This window comes from Mastigoproctus giganteus, chromosome 8 (genome assembly GCF_048544385.1).
Source record: "Mastigoproctus giganteus isolate SK-2022 chromosome 8, ASM4854438v1, whole genome shotgun sequence".
Taxonomy (NCBI): domain Eukaryota; kingdom Metazoa; phylum Arthropoda; class Arachnida; order Uropygi; family Thelyphonidae; genus Mastigoproctus; species Mastigoproctus giganteus.
Genome location: NC_143582.1, coordinates 22822887 through 22848501, shown reverse-complemented (window position 1 = coordinate 22848501; position 25615 = coordinate 22822887). Strand labels below are relative to the sequence as shown.

Below are 25615 nucleotides of genomic sequence, written 5' to 3'. Positions count from 1 at the left end.
TACCTGGGAGTCTAAAATGCTGATGGAAATGATATTTGGGTGACACTCAAGTCAAGTGGACCCAATTTCGGCAAAGTCCGGACAGCCAAATCCTCTGCTTGCACCTTCACGATGGTGGGATTGTTAGTAATCCTAGGTATAACCTCCATGCACAAGTACATGGTGGGTGACCACCCAGATGTGAACGAACGTAAGCAGGGGTCGAGGTGTGGCACCCACACCACATGGAGTAATGCCGCCCCTCTATGTTACCAGGCAGTACTAGGTGGTAGAACCCATGTTTAGTCTCTAAAGCTAAGTTCCAGTCAACTCTTCCCCATCTCCTCCATCATGCAGTATGATTGATGACTTTTGAGGTTACGATGAACATCATGGAGAAATCCATTATTCCTTACATTTCGAGGATACAGTTCTAAAACGGTGTTCACAGGCCGGCCACTAGTTAGTATACCGGACCGAACCTATTGGCAACTCTAGGAGGCTTCCGGATCAGATAGTGTATAATTTTGCTACCTCTACTCTGCCAGATAGTGACTGGAAGGAGTCTGAGTAGTGTGTGTGTGTGTGTGTGTTGGGGGGGGGGGGCATTGTCGAGGCCACGTTATGTCAAGGATCTGGGTATATTCTTACCATGTGTACGCCATATCCAAATATTTCATTACTTCATACAGCATGTCCCACCCACCTTTTCTTACTATTGAATACACCATGAATTGTCAAACTAATAGAGTAAGCTCATCTGCGAAGATCTAAACCTTTCTCTCTGATCGCTCACTGAGGGTGATGGTAGATGGCTCTCTCTCATCTAAACTCTCCACTAATGCCGGTGTCCCCCAAGGTTCAGTTCTTTCCCCCACTCTTTCTTGTATATTAATGACCTTCCATTGACTGGAAATCCTATCCATAGTTTTGCCGATGATAGCACATTGCATTCCACTTTCCATTTTGAGAAACCCTGCTCAATCAGCTTCAACTTCTCGAAAATCTGCTACCAATTCCCTAAATGCGGATCTTCTGGTAATTCTCCAGTGGGGCATAGACAACTTAGTTGATTTCAATCCTTCTAAAACTCAGTCTTGTCTCATATCTTACAAAAACGGATTCTTCTGCTCCTATGCTTATCTTTGGTGACACTCCAATTTCTAGGCAAAATGATATATATCTTTTGGGGATTACCCTGACTTCTAATCTCTCTTGGCATAAGCACATTACAAATATTGCTTCCTCTATATCTAAAAAACTTGGTTTTCTCTTCGCTCTCCGCATTACTTTTCTTCCAAACAGCTGCTCACTCTGTATAAATCGCAAATCCGCCCTATCACAGAATATTGTTCTCACATCTGGGGTGGTGCCCCAAAACCTCTCTCAGGCTTCTTGATTCCATTCAGAAGAGGGCAGTTAGGTTAATTAATGATTCCTCTCTAACAGTCTCTCCACTCGCTGTCTCATAGACGTACTGTTTCTGCTGCATGCCTCTTCTACTATCTGTAGAAGAGGCATGCAGCAGAAACTGTTCTTAATTGGCTTCTATAATTCCCGCTCTCTCTCTTTCAAAACACTCCGAACACATGCAGCCAACATCTATTTACTGTCCAACTTCAAACTCACAGAAACTTTTCATCTTCCTTGTTTATTAATTTAACTGCCGTTTTTTGGAACAACATTCCTTCATGCGTATTTCCTAAAAATAGTGTACAGAAGTTCAAGTCCAATATCAAGAAATATAAATATCTTCTCAACCTCCAACCAAAGCACGGTACTAAGACCTATAGATTCTAATGCCTCTCGTGTTTGGGGTTTACATAAAAAAAAAAGATAGCAAACAAACTGAATGAGTATTTTGCATCTACATTCACACATGAGGAGTTATTAAGGTTTGAAAATGCCACAAGGTTATCAAATTGTAACAGGGTGCTTAATGATTTTGTAATAACTGAGAACAAAGTGGGGGAGAAATTGTTGAAGTTAAACATAAGAAAGGCACCTGGGGTGGATGGTATCTATCCAGTTATATTAAAGGAGGTGGCAAAGGAAGTAAGCAAACCCTTAGCCATAATTATGAGAACATTCTTGGACTCAGGGGAGGTCCCCACGGACTGGAGATATGCAAATGTGTCCCCAATTCACAAAGGGGGATCAAAGGGTGACACGAGCAATTACAGACCAGTTAGTTTAACTTCTGTTCCGGGTAAAATAATGGAGTCACTGGTTAAAGATGCAATGCAGGATCATCTAGACAAGACTACAGCAATAATTCAGACACAGCATGGGTTTGTTAAGGGAAAGTCTTGTCTGACAAATTTGATTAGTTATTATGATGTGGTTACAAAGGAACTGGATGCAAAAAAATAATTTTGATATCATATTGCTTGGATTTGAAGTTCAAGTCCAATTTGAAGTGTCATACTGTACAAATTGGAGAAGAATGGTATTAAGGGTAAGTTGCTACAATAGATAAAAGGATGGTTGAGTGGGAGAAGACAGAGGGTGGTAATCAATGGGTGCTGTTCTTTGTGGACTAATGTTATTAGTGGAGTCCCACAGGGTTCGGTTTTGGGTCCACTATTGTTTTGTATATTTATCAATGATATTGACGAAGGTATATATGAGGCTTAGTGTCGAAGTTTGCAGATAATACAAAGGTTGGCAGGGTGTTAATGACAGTAATGGCAGTGTGTTACTGCAACAGGATCTAGAAAATTTGGGCAGATGAGCTGAGAAGTGGCAACTGAAGTTTAACATTGAAAAATGCAAAGTACTGCATATGGGTAGAAGTAACCCCAGAGAAACGTACCAACTGTGTGATACTACACTTAAGGAGATAGCTACTACTGTAGCTCTTCAATTCTAAGACGCACTTTCCCTCTCCTATAAATGTCTGTAAAAAAGGGGTGTGCCTTTCAATCGCAGTTTTTTTTTTTCGAATTTTCCCACGCTTTGCATAGCACCACAGGTTTTGTTTTTCCGTGGAAACCCCGCCTCCAAGTTTGACCGTTATCGCATTCTTCAATCCCATTGTAGAATAAAGTGGCATGGGTGATTTCACGTGCTTTCGAAATCTGAAGCCACCGTTATTTCATTATAGTGGAGCTCACTCAGCGAAAACCAGAAAGTTTTGTTTGTATCTTTGAAAGTACGTAAGGAGGGGAGCTACTGTATTTCGTTAATTTTGATCCCTTATTGCACATTAAAATGTCAAAAAGATTGCACTACGAAGCCGCATTGAAGTGAAAAGTTGTGTATGCAAACGAACATGGAAATAGAGCTGTGGGTCGACATTTTGACATTAGTGAAGTAAATGTTCGTCATTGGAGAAATTATTGCAATTGCATATTTTTGTGTAAAGCAACAACCAAGTGCTTTACAGGGCCTAAGAAAGGAAGATTTTCACAAGCCGATGAAGCTGTGATACGTGCAAAAGGATTACCCATCTCTTGACAAGCCATGCAATCGAAAGCCGGAGAAATTTCCAAGTCCCTCGGAATAGAGAAAATAATTTGTAAAGGCAGTCGCGGCTGGTGCAACATACTCATGCGTCGCAGTGGATTATTGTTAAGGCGCCGAACAGCTATCTGTCAAAAAAGTCCTGCAGACTTTCAACAGAATCTGATTAACTTTCAGCAACAGGTGATGAAATTAAGGAAAAAAAGAAACTATGAGTTTAGTCAAATTGGAAATGCTGATGAAACCCTGGTCTTCTTCAATATGCCTCGAAATTACACAGTCAATGCTAAAGGTGCTAAAGAAATCAAGATTATAAGCACCGGCTACGAAAAGCCGTGTATAACTGTGATGCTATGCATCACCGCTGATGGTCGAAATTTGCCACCATATTTAATTTTAAATCAAAAAACCATACCGAAGAACAAAATTTTCCCCAAAGATGTTAATGTGAGTGCACAAAAAAAATGGATGGATGTCGGCAGAGCTTATGGAAGACTGGCTAAATGTAGTGGGGAATACACGTCCTGGAAGTCTTTGTAACCCACCTAGCATGCTAGTACTTGATGCATTTTGTGGACATTTGTCCAAACGGGTCAAAAATAATATTGTGGAAAAACGAATGACTTGGTTGTGATTCCTGGTGGCATGACTAGCGAACTGCAGCCACTCGACATTTCAGTCAACAAACCATTTAAGGATTACTTGAGAAAGGAATATGAATCCTGGCTGTTGACACCATTTGGAAAAAATTAAGGAAGCGCCGGCATTAAAATTGGCAGAATGGGTATCAACAGCTTGGAAGCTGATCCCAGAAAGAATAGTCAAGCACTCATTTAAAAAATGTTGCATCACCAATGCTCTCAATGACTCAGAAGATGATATATTATGGGATAATGAAGATAACAACGGCTCAGAAGAATCTGACCCTGAATGTGAAGTAGACATTGATTCATATATTGACGGCTCAGAAGGAAGTGATAAATAACATACCTACTGATAAATACCAGTACTATTGTTGTTAGTAAATTGAATTCTATTATAATAAAAATATTTGTCAGATTTATTTTTTTAGAATCAAACTTTTTTTTTCTGAAATTAAGGTACGTCTTAGAATCGAAGAAATGCGATAAATACCTTGATCACAGCTTTGGTGTTTGTCAACAGATTTTACTCCAGTTGATACGTTTGTTAATGTCACTTGGAGCCAAGGATTTTGGTGGGGAACAGGGCAGGAACATTCAGAAGCGATCACATAATTGTGAGTGACTGTTTCAATACCCATGCATCCAACAACAGTAGAGAGAGAGAATTTGCTAAAGTTGTATCACACTTGTAATGTTGAGGAGATGCAGTAAACAACACACACAGACTGAAGAAACTTGAACACAAAACAGTAACATCAAAACACCCTCAACACGTTCACTGCAGGGAACACAAACCTGCATAAAAACGAACCGCAATTTTTGTACTTTGGCTCAGCTGAGTGTCCATTCAATTGCAGTCAATAAATGAGCATTGTAAAACGAAAAGCACACGAACTGTTCGACAGTAGCACACTGACTGAACTATGGGATATCTGTATTACAGCTGGGAATTTGCTTAGCATCAATCGCACTATCTAAATAGTGCCATGAAAGTTCTATACATGGTTCACAGTTATATATGTATGAAATGAAGTTTAACATTGACAAATGTAAAGTACTACACATGGGAAACAGCAACCCCAGAGCAACGTATCAACTCTGTGGTACTACACTGACAGTGGTAGAGAATGAAAGGGACTTGGGGGTGGTTGTGCAGGCAGATATGAAGTTCTCTGAGCAGTGCAGATGGGCTGCAAGAGTAGCTCATGGAGCATTGTCAATGATATACAGGAATTTTTCCAGCAGGGATAAGGAGGTGATTATTCCCTTGTATAAGGCAATGGTCAGGCCACACCTAGAGTACTGTATACAGGTCTGGAGGCCTCATTTCAAGAAGGATGTAGAGCTGCTGGAACGAGTACAGAGAAGGGCAACAAGATTAGTGAATGGAACAAAGGGGTGCTCTTACGAAGAAAGGCTTAAGTTTTGCAAATTACAGTGTCTGGAGACTAGGCACCAGCGAGGTGATCTGATAGAGGTGTATAAAGCCTTGAATGGTTTGAGCATGCTCAATGCTGATGGGATTCTTCCTCTAGCTCAGAATAATCACCTGAGAGGGCATAAATTCAAATTGAGGAAAGACAGATGTAGGATAGACGTGCGGAAATTTGCCTTTAGCCAGCGGGTGGTTGGTTGGTGGAACAGACTTCCATCCCTTGTCGTGGAGGTTGATAGCCTAAATAGGTTTAAGGCTCAGCTGGACAGGTATTTTGAACGAACAGAGGGGTGAAGTGGAAGTGGGTTTTTTTTTTTTTTTTTTTTTTGGCTGATGCTGCATAAGCTTGCTTTCTTGCATCAAATGCATCTACTAATGCTAATGCTAATATAGACGGCTTAGCGTGACAACATTAACTACAAAATTGCATTTTTGTTTTGAGACAATTTTAGTTTAATTTTATACAAATAACAATGCATATCATGTCACTGAAATGTATTTCTCTAGTACTTTACAAGTTAGCTTAGGCTATAAGCACATTTCTGGAAAAAAACAGGAAAAAGTCATTAGAAAATGTCAAATGACTTTTTCTTGGTTAATTACAAGTGTTTACTACAAAATGATTTTGAAGTTAACGTTGTCTGACACTAAACCCTCAATATGTTGAAGTTATTTTATCTAGTTTATTATTTTCCACAAGAGGAAAAGGTAAAATATTTTGAAGACTGATTGCTCAATTTAATTCTTTAGTTTGTAAAAAAAAAAAAGAAAGAAAAGAAAAGAAAAAAGTTGTCCTTAGTGTGTGCCTACTGATAAAATTTTGTATAAAAGATGATTTTGTATAAACTTTTACTCTACAGAGTTGTTATAATGGATCCACATCCTGAGACATCAGAACCAAAAAGGAACAGGGAGGGACAGTATGTTGAAGCTGATGATATTGAATCAATTCTTTATATGTCTAATCTGATAATGAAATAGAATTCTATTCGAGTGATGCAGATTTTAAATTTCATTCAAATACATCTGTTGATGTTAGGACACTACAAACAACAGATGTTGGAATTACCTGGAGTGATGATTCTTCACAAATGAAATCCCTTCCAAACGCAGTGCCTCTTTGTTGCATCATCCCAAGGCACAAAATGGACCCTCACAAAAATAAGCAGCAACAAACACATTAATTCTACTTCTGGACAGGAGATGTGTTCTATGACAGGGCCGATGAACGTTTTTGAAAGCATGTGCCAAAATTTCTGATAAGTTTGATATTTTGCTGCATGCTTGTGCACTGCTAACCTGGGTTTCTTTTACCTAACCATTAGGTAAAAAAAATTTGGATAACAGTGTTCACTGCATACCACCTTAGTCACACATGCCATAGGTTGTTGTTATTTGGTTTTTAGGAGCATTAGCAACTAAGGCCATATTGCTCCGGGGATATGCAGTGATCATTCCCTGACCTTTCCGCATCCTCCGTATTTGGTGGCTCACGGGCTCGAACCCCAGTCTAATCAAGAAGTGTGTGCTACGCACTGCTGCTCCTGCCCACCTGGCTACAGAGGTGCCATAGGTTCACTGGCTTAGAGTGTCACACAGAACACATAGACATGACATTTGAAGAATAAAATGCAAACTATGGTCTATTCGTGAAAAGCAGGCAGTGGCTGTAAACAAACATGTAATTATCACATACATGTGTCAGTGCCTAATTAAATTGTGGAATCAAATTGGCACCATGGATGGCAAAACTTGGGATAATGGCTCAATACGAATAAAGGATTAAGAATACCTCAGTGCAGTAAAATACTACACAGTAATTTGCATGCTGTTGTTTTACATTGTCTCCATTCCACAAACAGTATAGTCTGATATCTGTAGAGCTGAATAGACTGCGTTGGTCAACTGAAGCACTTCCAGTATCTATAATCCAAATGTCAGGAGTAAAACAGAAAACAGCAAGTCTCTTCATCCAAACTGTTTTAATTCCTTTTATAGAATATTATTAATAGGTACTTGATGGTGCTGGGATGGGTATTCGTATATAAAGCAGACCACACATTTGAAGTCAGGTCAGGTTTGTAATTAACACACTGCTACCAGATGGGGCATGTGCAGAGACAGTAAAGCATATGGAGTCATGAACAGTGAAAGTGGATTAAACACTACTAACCACAGTTGCGGTCAGATTTTAATGTGTGTTCTTTGAGGACTGATAAAATATGGCCACAACTGGCATTTGAAAATTTCCACACCTCACCTTTTCATACTTGGTCAAATTCCCAAAGAAAACACAAAATGCAACTGTAGTCAATGATGTTCCTCCACACACACACACCTTGGTAATCACTTACTGCTCACACCTATATATTCTTTAACATGCATTTGCTAGTGGGGAAAAGGAAGTGATTATCCCTTTGTATAAGGCAATGGTCAGGCCACGACTAGAGTACTGTGTACAGGTTTAGGGGCTGCATTTTAGGAAGGATGTAGAGTTGCTTGAGCAAGTACAGAGAACGGCAACAAAATTGGTGATGGGAACTGTAGGTGGCAATTGCAATTCTGACCATTGGAATTGCCACCTCGTCCACTTACCTCAATTCCGATACGTGGTTGCAACCTGCCTGGAATTACACCTAACTCCCCGGTAAGTTGCTTCAAATTAAATTTGTTTATTAGTTTTCGAAACCCCACTGACATCAAAGGTCCTTTATGCAAACCTTTTTTAAGTTTCCGATATCGACATAGTGCTGCATTAGTGTTACTATTAATCTCGTAGAATGGTTTTACTAAAAGGGCATGTTCCTTTTTTGTAAGATCCATAACGGTTACTAACGGTGGTGTTGGTCTTTCTGCCTTTATCTAACAGGATGTTATTTGCATAAGCAGCGTGTCTTGAAATAAATGACAACTTTTACATTATGTGCAGCGCAGTTTTTCCCCTGGTGGCAGAAATTTGAACTTATTTCTTTTCTTCTACAAATTGCTTCCCCATACCCTAATTGCGTTAGTTATCGGACAGTACTGGGGGGGTTCCCCCATTTTTGTGCCCCACACCCTAAATGACATACCTGCCGATTTTCACAGCACTAACTCTAACAATTTTGACACTAGGATCGCATGAATAGGGAAACATTTTATAACCACCCAGTATATATACTCTATATATCTACACTAAAAACAAATTCTTGTGATTATACTAATTTGAATTATTCAACTTCTAGTCATGAAAACAAATGTTTTTGTATTGAAAGTGAATAAAATAGTTTATACAGATTTGCTGTTCGTTGGTAAGACTAAGGTCTTACCATTTTAGTGTTTTGGAATAGCGAAAGAAAAGCATAAATGCTGTGACACTGAAGAAAAGGAAGTCACATGATTGATTGCAGTAATAAGTGAAGGATAGTAAAGATTTCACAAGGAATGGAAAGAATTGCTAAAAGCCCTGCAATCACACATTTTAATATTTAATCATATAATAACTATTATACTTTGATTAACAAAACTGCACTTTTAATATTAAAGTTTCATGGTGTCTTTATATGTCGCCAGCAGTCTGAAGAATGGACATGCACATATTTTAGTATACACAAAGTAAACATTTCTAAAATGCATTCTGGAAGACAAAACATGCATGAACAACAAAATTTAAGAAGCAACACTTAAGTTTTCACCCTGCTAATTTTAAATAACTGATATTGATGAATTTTTAAAGATCATACTTTTAGACATTACATGTAGCCGTGTAGTCCACGAATCAGCAATAAAAGTCCAAACCACTGCAAATCAAATATAAGCGTTTTGAATATAACCTGCAGAAAGTGAGTCGTAGCCAATGAACCTTTAAAACTGACGAGTATGATTGTAAGTCAAGATATATGACCTCCTCCAATCCTAAATGCCGAAAATTATACTATCCACAGTTAAATAAGTGTTTTATTAATTAAATACTGTATTTGGGAGTCATATTTCCTGCTAACCTATTCGGTATAATTTCATAAAAGCTTTTAATTCACATCAATATTTTTAAATACATTTAGCTGAACCCCTTTCAAATATGGTAATAAACTTTCAATATGGTGCTTCCGCATGCATTTAATTTAACACAATGTGAAGAACTTTACATCAAAAAAGTTGCTTATTTTTCACAAATATAACTTCATACCAATACAAAAATGACAAAAGTGAAATACGGAAAGAGCCAAACGATTACGGTACCGACACTTACTGAACGCGGGACTTGAAATATACGCACATTAATTTATCGATTAATTTATGTAAATTTCACATGTAAATTTCATTCTTTTAAATACATAAAGCCGGAATGTCTATCACATTATGCAAACTTCAAACACTTTATTAATTAACAAAAGAAAACAAAAACAAAATCAAAAAAAAAAAAAAAAAAGCCGGGCATATTACTTACCAATTTAACAAATCCAAAGCCCTTTTGTTTGTGAAGAAATACATCGGCCACTTCCCCAAATGCTTCGAACATTTTCTTGAACTCATCATCGCTAATCGAGACCGGCAAATTCCCCACGAAAAGTCGGCACCTTCCTGTAAACTTCTTGGCGGGATTCGTTTCTTTTGTTTCCAAATTGGTTGTTGGACCGCTGATCATTTCCAAACGCTCTCTTGTATAGTCTCTTCTTCTCTCATATCCACCTCTATCTCTACTTCTGTCATCTCTCCGATCACCTCTATCCCCACGATTATCTCTTCTATGTGGCGATTTTGTCTCCTTTGCAGGCATATCGCTGTCGTCAATTACATACACGCCTAATTCTGAACCCTCCATTTTGTCTTCTTCTACAACGATGCGCGCAAATAAAAAAAAAATCTACAAAGAGCACTAGCGCAACGATGCTCCTCTACCGGACTACACGTCACATACAAAAGAATATGCCTAAAGTGATAGAGGGCGCTGTAAACGGTGTAGATTTTGTGAGAGCCAATGAATTTAATCGAACATATAAAACTCTCATTTTCCTATATTATCTTATTATTAGTTTTGTTTCATAAAACTCTCTCGGCTAAAATTTTATTTTCCCAATAAAAGATATTTCCTCTGAAAAATAAAATGGTTTTTAATTACAGAAAAACGCGATGGACATGGATGACAGTCGTATGTATTTTAAAAGGGCCGCTACACTCTTAGTAAAAACAAATAGGCAAGAATCTTTGGTGAGACAATGGACCAATTAACACTATCGTAAAAGGGTCCAAAAGGCGACATGAATAATTGTAGAACTGTTAGCTGAACTTATTTTCCAGTAAAAATAAGTCTCTGGTTAAAGAAGTACTGCAGGACTATCTGGACAAATATGCAATTATACTAGTAACAGCATGAATTTATTAAGGAGCGATCTTGTCTGGCCAATCAATACTTATTTATCACTGTGGATCTTTGACACAGTAACAAAGGAACTGGAAGAAAACATAATATTTTGATATCAATTTTAAGTTCCGGAAAAATTTTGAGGCTCCTACACATGAAAGGCTGCTGTGTAAATTGGAGTAATATGTGATTAAAGGCAAATTACTACTATGGATAAAGGGATGGTTGAGAGGAAGAAGACAGAGTGGTTATCAATGGCACTGCTCTTCAGAGATTAATGTTACTAGTTGAGACCCTCAGGGTTCAGTGCTGGGTTCATTTTTGTTTTCTATACTTATTAATGACAATGATGAAGATATATCACACGTAATGTCTAAGTTTACACTTGTTGCAAAGGTTGGCAGGGTGGTTAATGACGGTAATACAGGTATGTTGGTGCGCTACAGAGATCTAGAAAAGTTATGCAGCTCGACTGATCGGCAAATAAAGTTTCACACTGAGAAATGTATGGTCCCGCGTTTAAAATACCAACAGTGTAGTACTATTGATTTGTGGAATATGAAAAGACCTGGGAAGTAACTGTCCAGTAAGATATGCACTTCCCCGAGCAGTGCAAGCAGGCTGCCAGAACAGAACAACTCATAGGATTTTGTCAATGATATATATATATACAGTTGGTCGTCGACTTCCGTTCTGACTGACAGGTCGTAAGTCGATCTGGTCGTATGTCGGCCATATATTTATTAACAGTATTTTTTAACCTTTCTAATCTTTTTATCATCTTTATGATTTATTTTTATAATCTTTTATTTTTCATTTTAAATACAGTAATGTTTTTATCTTTTACTTAGCGATACTGAATATACCTTCGTTTCTACGCCTAGGCTATCTCTCTCTCTCTCTATGAGGTTAAATTCAAACGTTCTCTACATTTTAATTGGTTTATTATTCATACTGTTTATAAAAAAACAAAACTACAATCTATAATTATATTGCACATAATGTACTGTAAACACAAAAATACAATCTAAAATTAATGTAAAAATTAATACAAATGAAATTTACAAAATCAATTTTCAATCTTTGCTTGTGCTGGGTTGTGCATCATCAGGGCCATGTTCTTGGGTTGAGGTAGGAAATGTTTATTTATAGAGACATTATGCAAAGAAAATCTTTTTTTTAAAAACGCTTAAACCACCCAGTACTAGCCTGAAAATCTTCGGTGTAATCGTCTCCGGCGCGTGATTTTAAACTGAAACAAACTTCTAGCCTTTGCTTGCACTGTGTGAAGGCTCATGGGTGTATTTTTTTGTATTAAATCTTCCATCCACATAAACAACAATTTCTCCATTTCATGGATGGGTTCCTGTCGTTGTTTGGTTAAAATTGTAGACTTAATAAGTGCAGAACCTTTCACAGCTTCCCGAATTCTTTCTTTGTCCTTAAGTATCGTCAATACCGTGGAATGTGATAACTTTAAGTCACATGCTATCGTATTCACTATCTTTCCGCCTTCATACTGCTGGATAATTTTCATTTTACACTCTAAATCAATAGTTTTCCTTGAATTTTTAGCTGGCGTATATGTAGATGAAGTCATTTTCCTTTTACTAAACATTTTATGCGTATTTCAGTAGAATTTTAATTAATACACCACACGCAACAGATACTTGAAAGCGACTGGGTGTATGTGAGAGAGAGTGACTGGGTGTATGTGCCTGGTGCTGTCTTCAGGCCTCCCGTCATCGATTAATTATTTTTTTTTTTTTTTTTTTTTTTTTTGTGGTCGTAAGTGCGGCCGGTCGTAAGTCGACGACCAAGTGTATATATATATATAAATACAGGAACTTTGCTAGCAAGGATAAGGAGGAGATTATCCCATTGTACAAAGCAATGTTTAGGCTGCATCTTCAGTACCATACTGTAGACCTCATTTTAGGAAGGATGTAAACCTGCTGGAACAGCTGCATAGAAAGGCAACAATAATAACCATATTTTGTTTACCAATTATTTTGTTTCCATAACCATAGTGGTTATGGAAACAAAAGGGGTCTTATCAAGAAAGGATTTAATTATGAAAATTGCAGAAAAAGATTAGGCACCTGAGAGATCTCATTGAGGTGTTTAAGACTTTGAATGGATTGATCAATCTCAATGCTCATGGCTTTCTTCCTCAGGCTACACGCAGGGGGATCATAAGTTCAAATTGAGAAAGGATGGTTGCAGGATAGATGTGCAGATGTCTGCTATTAGCCAGAGGGTGGTTCGTTGGTGGAACAAACTTCCATCTGTTGTTGTAGAAGTGGGTAATTTCAAAAAATTAATGAACTAGACAAATTATTTGAAGGGACGGACAAGTTATGTGGGAACTTTTTTGGTCGCTGCTTCATAAGCTTGCTTTCTTGCATCATTTTCCACTACTAGTACTAATAGTAAATACACAAAATTCTAAAACACAGTAGCGAAACTATAATAACGCCAAGTCTGCCATCGCAGGTATGGAAACCTGTACATTTGGTGTGAATTGTTTGTTAAAGAGAACAGGATGCCAGTTGGAAAATCTCGCAGGGAGCCCAAAATTTGGTTTAGCAACTGCTAAGGCACTCATGATTTTGGGATGGCATGACTGTTTTCTATAATATCACTGTTTATGGAACAGGTGTGTGGTTCAGTTTGATTGCTAACAATAAGTTCAAGAGAAATTCCTGTCCAGAGTTGGGAAACGTTTATGGGAGTTTTTCTCTCTGTGGCTCAGTTACTTAGTGTCGGAAGAGGTCTGCATAATTTCGTAACGCGAACGGTTGTGTTTTTACATTTCTCAAATGCGGACGCAGAATTCCATATGTATTTCTGCCTCACTCACGTCATGTTTTCAGGAGGAATGAGCATGTTTTGTTATGATAAGAAGTACATTTGCTATAGAATCCTGGCTCTTTTAACGGGTCAGAAACATACCCAAATTCGCTCTGTTTAATTTCAGCTCTAAAAGCAATTTAATCTCACCCTATACTTACCATATCTCAGTAACTGAGATTAACTGTATGATGAAGCAATCTACAGAAGAATTAGACCCCCCTTAACATCTAAGATTTCGTTGATATTAAGGTTCTACCAGTGCATCTTCGATATTCATCCATAAAATCTTGATAGATTGTTGAAAGTTAATTTTTATTCACAGAACTCTGGAACAAGACTATCAATAACCTTGACGTTTATGGTCTTAGACACATTCACAATTTTTTTAAAAAATATGCTGATGTAAAACTGTGAATTGTCCTTTTTTAAACTCTGCAATTAATGTATGTACTGTTTTATATGATTAATTGCAACATTTTTATTAATTACATAAATTATTTCAACTTGGCTTTTTTACCATCCTTAACCTTGAAGTTCAGAATGGTTTGCATTCTTCGATCTCCCGGCAAAACCGATGTATTTTACTTGCAATCAGTAATGATAATTAAGGACGGTAGTTATCAATTATCATTATTGATTACAAATTTGAATGAAAAATCATAATTATTCATTTAAATTTCGAAGGGTAAAAAGTTTCACAGAACATACACTGTGCTGCCACTCTATTAGGTACATCCCTGCTGTGCACACAAACGGTTTCTCTCACAACGTTGCAAGTCACATGACCACAGTTGTGGATATAAATACTGCAGAACAACCCTTCTAGTTCAGTTAAGGTTACAAACCGTAACAAGAATGGGGAAAAGGAGTGATCTAACGGACTTCGAACGTGGCATGGTAGTAGGTGCAAGACGTGCTGGACAAAGCAACTCTGAAACGGCAGTTCTCCTGAACTTTACAAGCACCACAGTTTCAAGAGTGTATCCAGAATGGTGCAATGAACAGAAAACATCCTCTCAACGGCATTCCTGTTGGAGAAAATCGCTTGTTGATGAGAGAGGTCAGAGGAGGATGGCTACAATTGTGCAACAAACAGATGAGCCACAATGTGGTACATCACGTCAGAATACAGCCTTGGTGCGCAGGACAAAATATCGCAATGGACCACTAGTCGCACTTTGTCGCGAATGGGCTACAACAGTCGACGGCCACATCGCGTACCTTTGTGATCAATGAAGAACAAGAGCATGCCTCCTGTGGGCACAACAACACCAGCACTGGACTATCGAGGATTGGAAAACAGTTGCTTGGTCTGACTAGTCGAAGTTCATGGTGCATCATGTTGATGGAAGGCTCAGAATTTGGCAAAAACATCATGAATCCATGGACCCGTCATTTCTGACGAGTACTGAGCAAGGTGGTGGGAGAAGTGTTATGGTGTGGGGAAAGTTTTCTTGGCACACGTTGGGTCCATTGATACCCATACATTCACATCTGAATGCCACATCGTACCTAAACATCGTTGCTGACCAAGTGCATCTGTTCAGGTTGACAATTTATCCTCAGTCAGATGGTTACTTCCAGCAGGATAATGCACCGGTGCACAAAGCCCGAATCACTATGAAATGGTTCCAGGAACATGACAATGACTTTTCTTTGCTGCAGTGGCCCGCTCAGTCAAAAGGATCTCAATCCTATTGAAGATCTTTGGGATGAGCTTAAAAGGGCTGTTCACTGCAGGCCTACACCTCCGTCGAATCTCAGGGAACTGCGTGACACACTTCATTTCTGCATGGTACTCCATTCTTGCACAACGTTTTCAGCATCTTGTTCAATCCATGCCTAGACGAATTCAGGCTGTTTTGAAGGTAAAGGAGGCTCGACACGCTACTAGGCAGGTGTACCTAATAAAGTGGCAGCACAGTGTATATTATTTATTTATTATTATTTCGTGAAAATTTGGATTTATTATTATTCTGAAATTAGCTCTGATCCTGTGGTAATATAAGCGTGGACATGCGTTTTGTAAAGGGCGGCTCCTAGAACGTCTGTTCAACTCCGCCTCGTATCTCTGTGAAGAACAGTATCACTACAAATCGGCCAGAATGTGAATGACGTAGGTTTGTGTGTATTATGTATGTGTTCTGTTCTGGCCTCTTGGCCAGAAGCATCAGTCACCTGGACAGATGATTCTGGGTACTCGTCCACACCACGGGAAGGTGGGCCAGTCCCATTAAAACACGTACCGTCTCAAAAGAAACTCTGACTCACCTGATGTTGTCAAAAGGTGGACCAGGTTCCTCTGGGGGCCCATTCCAGAGGAAGTGGGGTAATATAAGCAATAATAAAACGTCTATGGCCGACCGGGCTAGCCGGGTGGGTAAAGTGCCTGCCTAGCAACCCAAAGGTCGCGGGTTCGAATCCCGCCTCGGGCTTGGATCAATGTACTGCAAAAACCTTGGGAGGTGCATTATGGCTACAGAAGCCGATGAGCCAACAACTACCAAAAAAAAAAAAAAAAAGAGTCTTCGATTACAGTGTCTATGGTGCACACAATTTTATACGATAAATATATTTATCAATTATTGATCTAGCAGTATATAAACTCTAAAAGGAATGGGATGAATCTGATTGGTCCACTTGACATCGATGGTTCGACTGTTGATGATCCTGCTCAGATAGCAAACAAACTGAATGAGTATTTTGCATCTACATTCACATATGAGGAATTATTAAGGTTTGAAAATGAGAGAAGGTTATCAAATTGCAGATAACCTTCATTATTCGTGTCACCGGGTGACACGAATAATTACAGACTAGTTAGTTTAACTTCTGTTCCAGGTCAAATAATGGAGTCACTGGTTAAAGATGCATTGCAGGATCATCTAGACAAGACTGCAGCAATAATTCTGACACAGCATGGGTTTGTTAAGGGAAAGTCTTGTCTGACAAATTTCATTGGTTACTATGATGTGGTTACAAAGGAACTTCATGCAAAAAATCATTTTGATATCATAAATTTGGATTTCAGGAAAGCTTTTGACACTGTTGCGCATGGAAGACTATTGCACAAATTGGAGCAGAATGGTATTAAGGTAAGTTTCTACAATGGATAAAAGGATGGTTAAGTGGGAGAAGACAGAGGGTGGTAATCAATGGGTGCTGCTCTTCATGGACTAATGTTATTATTGGAGCCCCACAGGGTTCGGTGTTGGGTCCACTGTTGTTTTGTATATTTATCAATGATATTGATGAAGGTATATCAGGCTTAGTGTCGAAGTTTGCAGCTGATAAACGTTGGCAGGGTTGGTAATGGCAGTGTGTTACTGCAACATGGGTAGAAGTAACCCGAGAGAAAAGTACCAACTGTGTGGTACTACACTTAAGGTAGTAGAAAATGAAAAAGACCTGGGAGTAATTGTGCAGTCAGATATGAAGTTTTCTGAGCAATGCAGACAGGCTGCCAGGGCAGGTCATCGGGTTTTGTCAATGATATATAGGAATTTTGCTAGCAGGGAAAAGGAGGTGATTCTCCCTCTGTATAAGGCCATTGTCAAGCCACGCCTTGATTACTGCGTACAGATCTGGAGGCCTCATTTTAGGAAGGATGTAGAATTGCTTGAGCGTGTACAGAGAAGGGCAACAAGATTGGTGAGGGGAATGAAAGGATCCTCTTACCAAAAGAGGCTTAAGTTCTGCAAATTGCAGTGGCTGGAGACTAGGCACCTGCACGGTGATCTGATTGAGGTGTATAAGGCCTTGAATGGATTAAGCACGCTGAATCCTGTTGGGACCCTTCCACTTGTTCAGATTACGAACCTAAGGGGGTTCGTAAGGGGATTGTGAAATGAAAAATCACAAACTATAGAAGAGTTGTTTTCAACCGGGGTGCCGCAACAACATTCCAGGGGTCCCACGTGATTTGGGTTTAAGTTACTTAAACTTATCATTATTTTTAAATTTATATGTTTATTTCATTATAAAAAGGTGTACAGTATCTTTTTGATTTTGTAGTGATCTCTAATTGACGTTTACGTAGCCCAGTGGTCAGAAGCGAGAGTGCATAGCACGCGTTCTTTGAGTGAACCGGGCTTCAAGCCCGTGACTACTAAATACGATAAATATTTGTAGTGACGATTTATTGTAAACTCTACTGACTTGGTTGTCGTGCCGGAGTATAAACAGAAAATTTATTTATTCTATATAAAGAATAAAATTATATACTATATAATTTGTATTATGAAATGTAATTTTTATAATTATATTATTGTAATAAATATCATATAACATATATATTTTTTAATATTATATATATACGGATATATACAGAGAGAGAATCGGGCCAAACAGGCAGAAAATTGAGTAGGGGTGCAGCAAAATAAAATAAATTACTTAAGGTTGCTGTTATTAAAAAAAGGTTGAAAACCACTGCTATAGAATATACTTTGACTTTTATATATAAGGAGTGTTATGAAATTTTACTGTTCATATTTTATTATATTTATTTTTTATTCTGATTTTTATTAAATTACAATTTAAAAACTGCCCTGAGACCACTGTAATTTTTATTTCACAGAAGTTCGTTTTTTATATAATGAAATGTAATAGGGCCCCTCATAAACACTGGATAGAAAATATTATTTCATAATACAAATTCGCAATCCTGTCAATTACGCGAGGAATTTTTACTGGCCTTTTTCACAAGGTGGCAGAGTTAGCTAATCTCCAGTGAGGGTAGACAATTTTTTTATCACGAAACTCCAGTTTTTCGCTCAGCAAACAAATCGCCCGTAGAACACAAGCAATTTGCAGATATAATACATATGACTCGATATGGGCTAAGTTTCTGATGCGTCTAAAATCCTACGACAGCAACAACTCTGGGTTAGCTTTCTCAGTGGACTTATGGCGAGAAATACTCTACTGGGCAGGAAGAAATTTGATGGACTTTTCTTCACATCGCGGCAAAATTATGAATAAATGTGAGGGTTACATAATATGTTCTTGTGGAAATTTCAGCACGCAAAACCGAAACTGAACATGATTTCAGCTGAAGGAAGCTCTTATTCAGATAAAAAATTTGCTTTAGTTGCGATGTGCTAATTATGCCTAGAACACTTCACAAAACAGATGAATTTGCATTCTGGGCATTCTTTATTATCATTCACTCGTAAGCGGCACACAAAAATATTTGTTCAAGGTGAAAGAAAGCAACTGCTAAGAAACTTTTTTTTTTTTCTCCTACACATAAAATCTTGATATCATATGGCTAATAATAATAATAATAATAGCCAAATATCAGAAATGTGCATTTGTTTTTCATTGTTTTTATTAAATTATAAAATGAAGAAAAATAAAATAAAATGAATACTGTATTATCCAAAAGCTTACAACTTACAAAGCATACAGGCTTTTATATATTCAGATAATAACGTTGCAGTCATATTTTCAAATATGGATTATAATTTCAGTGATTCTGAGTCTTTTAATTCCATTTTTCCATCTATGGCGTTGTTATATCGGCTATATCCTAGTCACGCTACTGACAAAAATGTTTTCCTTTTACCGATATCCCACTGTAAAACTATTATTTTGGAGTAATGTAAACTTGGTATTTACGGAAGTTTTGGACAATTGTAATCGTTATTTAGATTACACTAATATACTTAACTCTCTAATGGAAGAATGGATAACTCTCTGGGACTTGTGCAATTAGTTGTTCAGCTGAAGGAAACTTTTTATGTAATACAGGGATAGTAAAGAAAACATATCATAAAAAGTACGTTAGTTAATTAAGGGAACAGTTAAGTCAATAGGTGCGGTGAGTGCATTGTGTGTTTACATTGCAATCGAATTGCGGTCTCTAGATTTATGACTTGTACCAGAAAATAATGTAAACAAGTTAGTTTGATGAACAGGAAATACAGTAAACGTGACTGGATTAAAACAGCCAAAGCGTTACTATAGTAACCACATACACAGTTCATATTCAGATGCATTTCCCTCATTTTATTTTACTTTATTTAAAGTAAAGTAAGTCCAGCTTTGATTTTCCTCTTATCGTTTTAGCAGTACAAATACTTTTAGTACAGTACTATTATTACTGTTGAGGTTCAAAGTAAAGTTTTGAAGTTGTAGTGGAGTTTTAGGATAATCTCCGAGCAACATGGAACAATATGGCTTTAGTGGCTATATTGCTCCGTGTATACTGACTGTAAATTGCGTATGTTCTGAGGTCGATTTTCTGTTGGCTGGATGAAAAACCCGAGTTTCCGGGAGAAAAAACCATGCTATCCTCGCCTGAGACCGACTAACTCAGCCACATTATGAAAAAAGGTCCATTAAAATCCCTCACGTCATCGACGGTACTCAAACTCGGGTTTTATCTACCCGGTGTGAGGAGGGCGGCGCAATTTTACCAACTGGGAAACCCACGAAGGCAAAGGTAAACTGTTTTAGCGTTTTGTGCAGTGTTTCAATTTCACCTGCTGGATTTTACTTAAAATGGCTAAAACTGATTGTCAAATAATGTGATTGTCAAAAAATGGCTAAAACTGATTGTCAAAAAATGGCTAAAACTGATTGTCAAATAATGTGATTATCAAAAAATGGCTAAAACTGATTGTCAAAAAATGGCTAAAACTGATTGTCAAAAAATGGCTAAAACTGATTGTCAAATTATGGTTATAAAAAACCGCTCACCAATATTCTGAAAAATAAAACAATGCGCGACTTTTAATAAAGCACTAGACGAGGGGATATAAAGAACTGTGTTTATGCGCAGGTCTTTATATAAACATCATCGTGCCATACAGCTGTGCTTATATAATTGTGAAAATTAAATTATACACAGAAACACAATAAGTGGTCACTGTATTAGGTACACTTAAAAAACATTGAGAGGTCCCTAGTAGCCATCAGAGCGTTGTATGGACTCAACAAGGTGTCCAAAGAATGCTACCCGGATGCTAGTCCATGTTTACTCATTTGCTTCCAAGAGTGGTTGCAAACTGGATGGTGATAGATCTGTACTCTAACAAACTCGAAAGTTCTCTTCTCGCAGATACTCAGTTGAATTCAAATATGACAACCCTACATTTCGTTCTCATTTCCCGGAACCAGTTCTGTACAACTGGTGTAGAACTGGTTAAAATGCCTCTTTGGTTACCACTGTTACGTTGGATTATTATTTGACTGAGTGTGGCGTTTCTGTAGTCCTCACAAGTCGTCGGCTTCAGCTGGCTTCTCATATTGACGAACAGTGTCCGACTACAGGACTGCCTCTGGAGAGATGTTATTTAGTAATTGGATCAATCTTGGAATATATATCGTAAGTATTAATGATCCCCAAGCATACGCTCATAACCGGAAGTGTATTATATCGATACGTATGTGTGTTCACAGACTGATTTGCACGTTGTGCGGGCTGAAACACCCTGAATAATTTACAGGTCAAACCCTATATCCTTCTCTCCTCAGATTGGCTAACAATAGCTTCGAATGAGAAGGATATTCGAAATTCCTCCAGATGCCAACAGGAACTGAAACAAGAAGTCTCCAAACCTGTGGCACGTGGCGATTTTGACATAATGGACATATTGTATTGGTTAAGTGGTTCTTGTGGTTTCCCATAAATCATCATTAAGTATGCTGTGATGCTGCACAAGCTTGCAAAACCAGTCGGTGTGGGTTATGTGAGTAGTGCGTTGTTTGTGTCGTTCGATTGATCACTTGGTTACTGGAAGGTACGATTACTAGGAAGGATTTTACAGCATGTATCCACAGCACAGGTAGCCAGACCAGGCAAGGAAGATAGAAACCCTTGATAAATTGGACTCTTATGACCACCAATTCTCTGGCCAGGGCGAAGGTAGTATGAGGGAAAAGGAATTTGCGTATAGTTTAAGGGTTGAATAAGAAAGGAAGGCAGAGAGGGGGATATTAGAAAAAAATCCCCAGGCGAAATAGAGCAAGGAAAACTAAAGAAAGAAGAGCCCAATAGGATGGCAAGATACTCAGAAGTGAGCAGGGTCAAGGTAGAGAGAAAGAACGCAAGTGTGCGTCCAAATGCAAAGCAATCGGAAACCGCAAATCCCACACCAAGGAAAACTGAGGTTGGCACGTGTCCCACTCCCAGCAGTGCCTCATAGTCAGCAATAGGAGTGGTAATTCACCTAGAGAAAAGGCCGAATCCATCTTAATATGAAGAGAGTGGTCTCCAGATTCAACAAGGCCTCCCGATAAGCAGGAGTTAGATAAATTTCACAACGGAATGGAAATTGACTACTGTCGTCTGCACAGAATACCATACGGGCAGGCTCTGGGTCAGCAGAAGGAACAAGATACTGGGAAGCTTATATAAGTTGATGTACGCTCCAGGTGAAAGAGTAAGAAGTATCTGGAGTCAAGATCACACTTGGATCAATGTGGCCTGGGCGGAATGAATTGCAGATTTCTGTAGAGAGGTGACTTTATTTTTAGATTGTGAAACTGGTTGATTGAGCTGTTAGAAGAAATGGGCCACATTGAGTTGGGCCTGGTGACTGGAGAAGAGGTAGAGGTCTGAGTCCGGTCATAGTGACATAGTGTTATTTGAAAAGCAGCACCGGTGGTTTCTCCCACAACTTTGCGTTCGGAATCTTGTGTAGCAAACATTATTCTGTCAAGGAGAGTGAATGTTAGTGGTATGTTCGTGTTTGATTAGTGCTGGGTTACGTTGTTCATCTGACCACTTAGCCTGTGGTCCATGGAGCACCACAGATCGTTAGTTACCGTCGCTGGCACGAGGAGCTGGCCCAGGGCAGCAGTAGGGAGAGAACTCTGGCTGAACCGACCCCAGGGGTCTGAGCTTCCCAGAGAGGACCCAAAAAAAGTAATATATATATATATTATTATTATTATTATTAGCCATATGGTGCAAGGAAGACTGAGGCTTTTGCTGCAACAGCCAAAAAAAAATTTCTGAGTTACCCTGAGAGAGGGAGAGAGAGAAAACAAGAGTCAGCAGTAGAAGGAAATCACCAAGAAAGAGAAGAATGACGATTTCCAGCTAAGGACCCTGGGTGTGCCAAACCCATACTCACCAAATGCGAGCCCCTGATATCTACATATTTCATTAGAGAATTAGTAAATAAACATTTTCAAGGCTTTGTCGGTTATTCAGATGTTCCTCTCCCATACACACACTGCCTGCTGTATTCGATAAAATTGTAAATGAAATGAAAAAAAAAAAAAAAAAACGTAAAGTACGTTAAGAACTGTCAGTAATGCAGTTTGTCTTCAAAGTATTCTTAAAAGTTAGAAGGAAGAATAACTTTAAAGGAAAGTATCCTTCAAAGTTATATACATATATATATATATATATAAACATACAAAAAACAAATAAGGCAGATGAGCTGAGAAATAGCAATTGAAGTTTAGCATGCATATGGGTAGCAGTAATCTCAGATTAACTTACCAACTGTGTGGGACACCAGGTTAATGGAAAATAAAAAACGTTCCTACGGGTAATGTGATATTGCGATAGTGCAATGAGATATGAAGTTCTCTGAGCAATGCAGACAGAATGCCAGGACATCTCATGGAGTGTCGCCAATGATATACAGGAACTTTGCTAGCAGGGATGAGGTGACTGTACAAGGCAATGATTATTCACATCTTGAGTACAGCATGAAGGTCTGGAGGTCCCATTTTAATAAGGGTGTAGATCTGTTGGAACGGGTACAAAGAAGGGCGACAGGATTGGTGAAGGGAGCAAAAGGATGATCTTACCAAGAAAGGTATCAGTTATGCAAATTGCATCATCTAGAAACTAGGCACCTGCAAGGTGATCTGATTGAGGTGTTTAAGGCTTGAATAGATAGGGCAAGCTCAATGTTGATAGCATTTTTCTCCTCGCTCAGACTGTACACATGAGGGGGCATAAATTCAAATTGAGCAAGGATGGTTGCAAGATAGATATGCATTTAGTCAACAGTTAGTTGATTCTTGGAACAAACTTCCATCTGGTATTGTGGAAGTTGGTAGTTTGAATAAATTCAAGAACAAGCAAACTGATGGGGGGGGTAGACAATTGATATACGGAAAGTATACTTTTTTTTTTTTTTTTTTTGGTTGATTCTATACATTGCTTACTTGCATCATTTACCAATACTAATTTATCTGAGAAGCCATTATAGCCTTAGCTATATTATGACTCTGAATTTCTCTCTTTCAGTGTTATCTCTCATTCAGTAAATTTTGTAACTTAGTGTGAATTGCGGTTGTAAATTATAGCGCCTGGATGATCCAGTGACCAGTAGGTCGTCACTTTAGAAAGGATAAGAGCAATGAGTGAGAGAAACTGTACAGAGTGTGCAACTTTAAACGAATGTTTGATTAGAGCTATAGCGAATCTCTTTCGTAAACAGCGACTCCCCGACGCGCACAAAAAATAGATTTAATTACCCACAACCAAAGTTTTTGCTGCCATTATAACTAATAATTCAACCCGTAAGCTGCATTATTAAATTAGGAAGAAAAATAACGGGAGCTCAAGCTCACTCACGTGACTTCCCGTTCTGTTCTAAAGCTATGGAGCCGACCGGGCTATCCGGGTGGGTAAAGTGCCCGCCTGGCAATCCAAATGTCTCGGGTTCGATTCCCGCCTCGGGCTTGTCAAAGTACTGCAAAAACCTTGGGAGATGCATTATGGCCACAGAAGCCTATGTGCCAACAACTACCAAAAAAAAAAAAAAAAGCTATGGAAGAGAACTTGTAGTGAATCACCTTTAGCTGAATGATGTTTTTCTTTTGCTTTTGCTATATTGTGATTATGCTGGTGGAAAAAAAAAAAAAAATCCCTCAACGATCTTTGTTATGTGCGAGAAGGTGGCTGAATTTTTCCACGATACATTAACGAAATCAAAATGTGATATAAATCATTAAAGACGGCACATATTTCGGTCTGCGCATAGCACAATGCTATCGTCCGTGTCTTATCTACACCCCGTGGAAAAAGTCCGGGTTCGACTCCCATCGAGTGGCCTTTTTTCACTCCGTGGCTGAGTTAGTCAGTCTCAGGTGTAGATTGTAAGTTTTTTCCCCGCAGAGACTGGAGTTTTTCGTCCATCAAAACAGGCAAATCGACCAGAGAACATACGCAATTTAGAGACATAAATACGGGTAACCCTAATATTAAATTGGTTTTTTGTTTTTTTTTTTTACAAATTATTATAATTATTAACCATAGGGTGCAAGGAAGCCTGAGGCTTACACTGCACCAGCCAAAAAAAAATTCCCGAGTTACCCTATGTGTGTGTGTGTGTGTGTGTGTGTGTGTGTGTGTGTGTGTGTGTGTGTGTGTGTGTGTGTGTGTGTGAGGGAGAGAAAGAAGGGAATCACTAAGAAAGAGAAGAATGCAGTTCAGGACCCTGGATGTGCCAAGTCCATACTCATATTTCGTTCTTAATACATGTAAATTTTTTAGTTTTTAAATGTTTATAAGAAATTTCAAAAATTATTCGCGGACCCATTATGATAATCTGCAAGGTCAGAGCAGTCTTATGGTGTTCAAAGCGGTAAGTACTCTTCATTCCGAGGCCTCGCTACATTATATCAAACATATTAAAATACCCGTATGTTAAATCTAATCTTTTGTTTTTAAAAGAAATTTGAAAGTGTTTGTATAAATTTTGCTTGGAAGCTATTTCCACAACATTTATTCTAGCCCCAATTTACATGCAATATGAACTTTAATGGTGTTAAAGATTTTGTTAACAAAAACTCAAAAAAAAGAATTCAATTTAGAAATCTGTGTATGACTTAGTTCGTAGAATTTTATTATTGAAATCCGTTTTGGATTGTTTTGGATTTCTGTTTTTTCGTTGGTCCTAGAAACTTCGTAGGTCCTTGGCA

The 25615-nt window shown here is 38.3% G+C and overlaps 1 protein-coding gene across 7 annotated transcripts in view; it reads right to left on the bottom strand.

Annotated features, from left to right (window-relative positions):
- LOC150081361 (splicing factor, proline- and glutamine-rich-like) overlaps window positions 1-10422 on the bottom strand; it is a 266228-nt gene extending 255806 nt beyond the window's left edge. For all 7 annotated transcript variants that reach the window (XM_090379723.1, XM_090379725.1, XM_090379719.1 and 4 more), the window contains exon 1: window positions 9950-10422. In XM_090379723.1, coding sequence (XP_090235849.1) covers window positions 9950-10324 — 375 coding nt within the window. In that variant the 5' untranslated portion in view covers window positions 10325-10422. The remainder of the gene's footprint in view (window positions 1-9949) is intronic.
- Between the last annotated feature and the right edge of the window lie 15193 nt (window positions 10423-25615).